Consider the following 2,764-nt stretch of genomic DNA (forward strand, 5'->3'; position numbering starts at 1 on the left):
TATCTAGAGTATCAGACTGTGTGAGGGATGTAGTCCCACTGGAGGTCATGTTGAGGCAAGTGTCCAAGGTGGTTATGGTACCTGAAAAGGACTTTAATCTCACAGATTCTCGGGACCCCAGCCTTCTCCCACTGCTCCCATGCATTTTAAGAGGCATTGTGTGGATGTGAAGTTGGACATGTTCTGTGTAGATCAACAAATAGAAACATGGCCAAAATGAAGAGAAGAAGATTCTTTGCCAATGTGAATTAGTACCTTATGATAGATTTGCTAAAACGAAATGGGGTGTCTGGGCAGGCTGAGTTCCAAGTGGCTGGAGGAATGCAAACACAGACAGGGTGTACCCTCTTCTGGGAACATTGTAGAGAGGATTCAGGTGATTTGAGCTGAAATTTATGATTCTGTGATACTAGTGGAATGCCTGAGGGCAGGTGATGGGAACAAATAAAGCTGGAACCTCCCACTGGGACCATATCAGGACCAGGCCTCAGGATGTTCCGGTTGCTTCTGCTGGGCATAGTCATGGTGCTCTTCATGGATGAGGGTGAGATCTGGAGAGGGAGGCAAGGATGGATATGAAAGGATGCTTGGGAGTTTCTACATGTGGCTTTTGGGGCTGCTGTAAAATAATTTAAAGAAAAATTTTCTTCTTGTCTTCACAGGAGACAGAGTTCTGACACAGAAATGTACGTTGTAGTTGGTTTGCACTTCTTGGGTGAATATGCCACAGTGAGAAAGAACATGCTTTATTTCTTAACACATTGTCCCTAGCCCCTCCCTGACTCTATTCCATTTTCCTCCCTCACTGCTCTAGCGCCTTCTTTCTTCTCCCAAACTTGGGAAGGGTGTCTTTGACTTCCTTGGGAGTCATAGCTGTCACCCACTTGAGGAAGTAAGGGACCTCTGACAGAGGTTGGGGCACAGATCTTCTTGTGAAGTTTGTATTACCCCAGTATGCTTACAGGTAGGAGCAGGCTTCTGATGCAAAATCACTTTCCCTAGAGAGGTTCTTTAAAACTTCCCTCTCCCTTTTAAGGGGTTCGATATTGCAATGAATGTAAACACTTTGATGGATACAAATGCGTGGGTGGCATGAAAAAATGCTGGAAGTTTGATATATATCGTCACAACAGGAGTTGTTCCACAGAGAATTTTTACGCTAGTGATCGTTTAACAGGTAAGTGGGGGTTATAGAGAGACATAAAATATCATCAGTGGTGGTCATAATCCCTGGAGTCAAGGTGTAGAAGGTACCTGAGGATCATAGGAGAGGGTGGCAGGGAGTCTGGGATACTAGGAGAGGGTGGGGAAGTGAGATTTACCATTTACAGGCCTGGGTGTGGAGGCTACGTGGGATGTAGGTGTCTTTTGCCTGGTCATGGTTGGAGATACTTAGAAAAGATGCAGACACAATTTTGGGGTTCAGTCCAGTTTACATAAAACTGATGAAGTTCTGGAGAAAAGCAATTCCTAGGAAGATGATGAGATGGGCAAACTGAGTGATGTGCTTTTCTTTTCTTTAGGGCGATACCTGTTTCGTTACACAAAACTATCTTGTAAGCCCTGTGAGGAGGGAATGTTCCAATTATTCCATGACCTCCTGAGAGAAACATTTTGCTGCACTGATAAAAACAGGTGTAATAATGGCTACAATAATTTAGATATTACAAGGTTACATGGATTAGAGCATGAAGATGAATTGATGAGTGCTGGTTCAGAAAAAGATGAAGATTAAAATCTTTGAACTGTATCTCCTTATAGTTTTGGCCTTTTTTTGACTCAATGGCATCATCATATTACATTTTCTCCAAACCTAGACTCCATTCTCTTCTCTCTTCTAGTAGATCTACCTATGGAAGCTCTGTTTTTCCAATGTCCATGCTTCCATTAATAGGAAAGTGTAAAGGTATAGGTCATAAAAAACCCAGTTTCTGCCTTCTGGTTGGAGTCCTCAGTCTTTCCTACATGATACCTCCTGGCAGTCTCTAATTGCCTTTGAGTTCTGATGCTAAACCTGGGCTAAAGCCAGAATTCTAAAGTCTCTTGCTAAGGGAGCAAAGTATTTTTTTATGGTAGAGTTTCTGGTGGAAGATCAGGAAAAAGCAGATTGAATACAAATTGGGACAAGGAATTAGGAGATTGTGAGAGAACTATTTGGAAGTGGAGTAGAAGAGGTATTTGATGAGGGGGTTTTATAGGGAGGCGTTGTATTAAGCAGGGGTTTGGGAAAGTCAATGTGACATTAGAAAACATTTTCTAACTTAAGTGAAAGAATAGTCAATGTACTAGCCATGAGAGTCAGAATGCCTGCACCAGTGTAGGGGACCATATTGACCACAGCTGCTTCTGACTACATAGCGCTAGGCCATTGGGTCTTCAGTTTTCTTCCCTGGCTCTCATAGCTAAGCCAAGTGTAGCAGGCAGAGTGTTGGCCAATTGCTTTCTGAGCACATGCTATTGTTTGAGAGTCTCATGTTGAAATGTGATTGGCAATGTAATGGTATTGGGAGGTAGGATGTTTCAGAGGTGTTTAGCTCATGAATGGATTATCACAGTGGGCTCCTGACAAAAAGGATGAGTGTGGCTCAGTTTCTTCTCATTCTGTCCTCCATATTTACTTGCCCTTCCACACATCATCGTGCAGCAAAAAGGCCCTTGCCAGACTCTGATGCCATGCTCTTGGACTTTTAAGCTTCTAGAACCATGAACTAAATAAGTTTCTGTCCATTACAAGTCACAGGTATTTTGTTGAAACAATAGAAAA

At 42.8% G+C, this 2,764-nt stretch overlaps 1 protein-coding gene across 1 annotated transcript; it reads left to right on the plus strand.

Annotated features, from left to right (window-relative positions):
• Positions 1-492: 492 nt before the first annotated feature.
• Positions 493-1,735, plus strand: LOC128588881 (prostate and testis expressed protein 13-like). Its single transcript, XM_053595640.1, has 4 exons — positions 493-544; positions 663-686; positions 1,037-1,177; positions 1,524-1,735. The coding sequence occupies exons 1-4, from the start codon at positions 493-495 to the stop codon at positions 1,733-1,735; spliced, it is 429 nt and encodes a 142-aa protein (XP_053451615.1).
• Positions 1,736-2,764: the final 1,029 nt, after the last annotated feature.

Source organism: Nycticebus coucang, chromosome 6 (genome assembly GCF_027406575.1).
Source record: "Nycticebus coucang isolate mNycCou1 chromosome 6, mNycCou1.pri, whole genome shotgun sequence".
NCBI classification, from domain to species: Eukaryota; Metazoa; Chordata; class Mammalia; order Primates; family Lorisidae; genus Nycticebus; species Nycticebus coucang.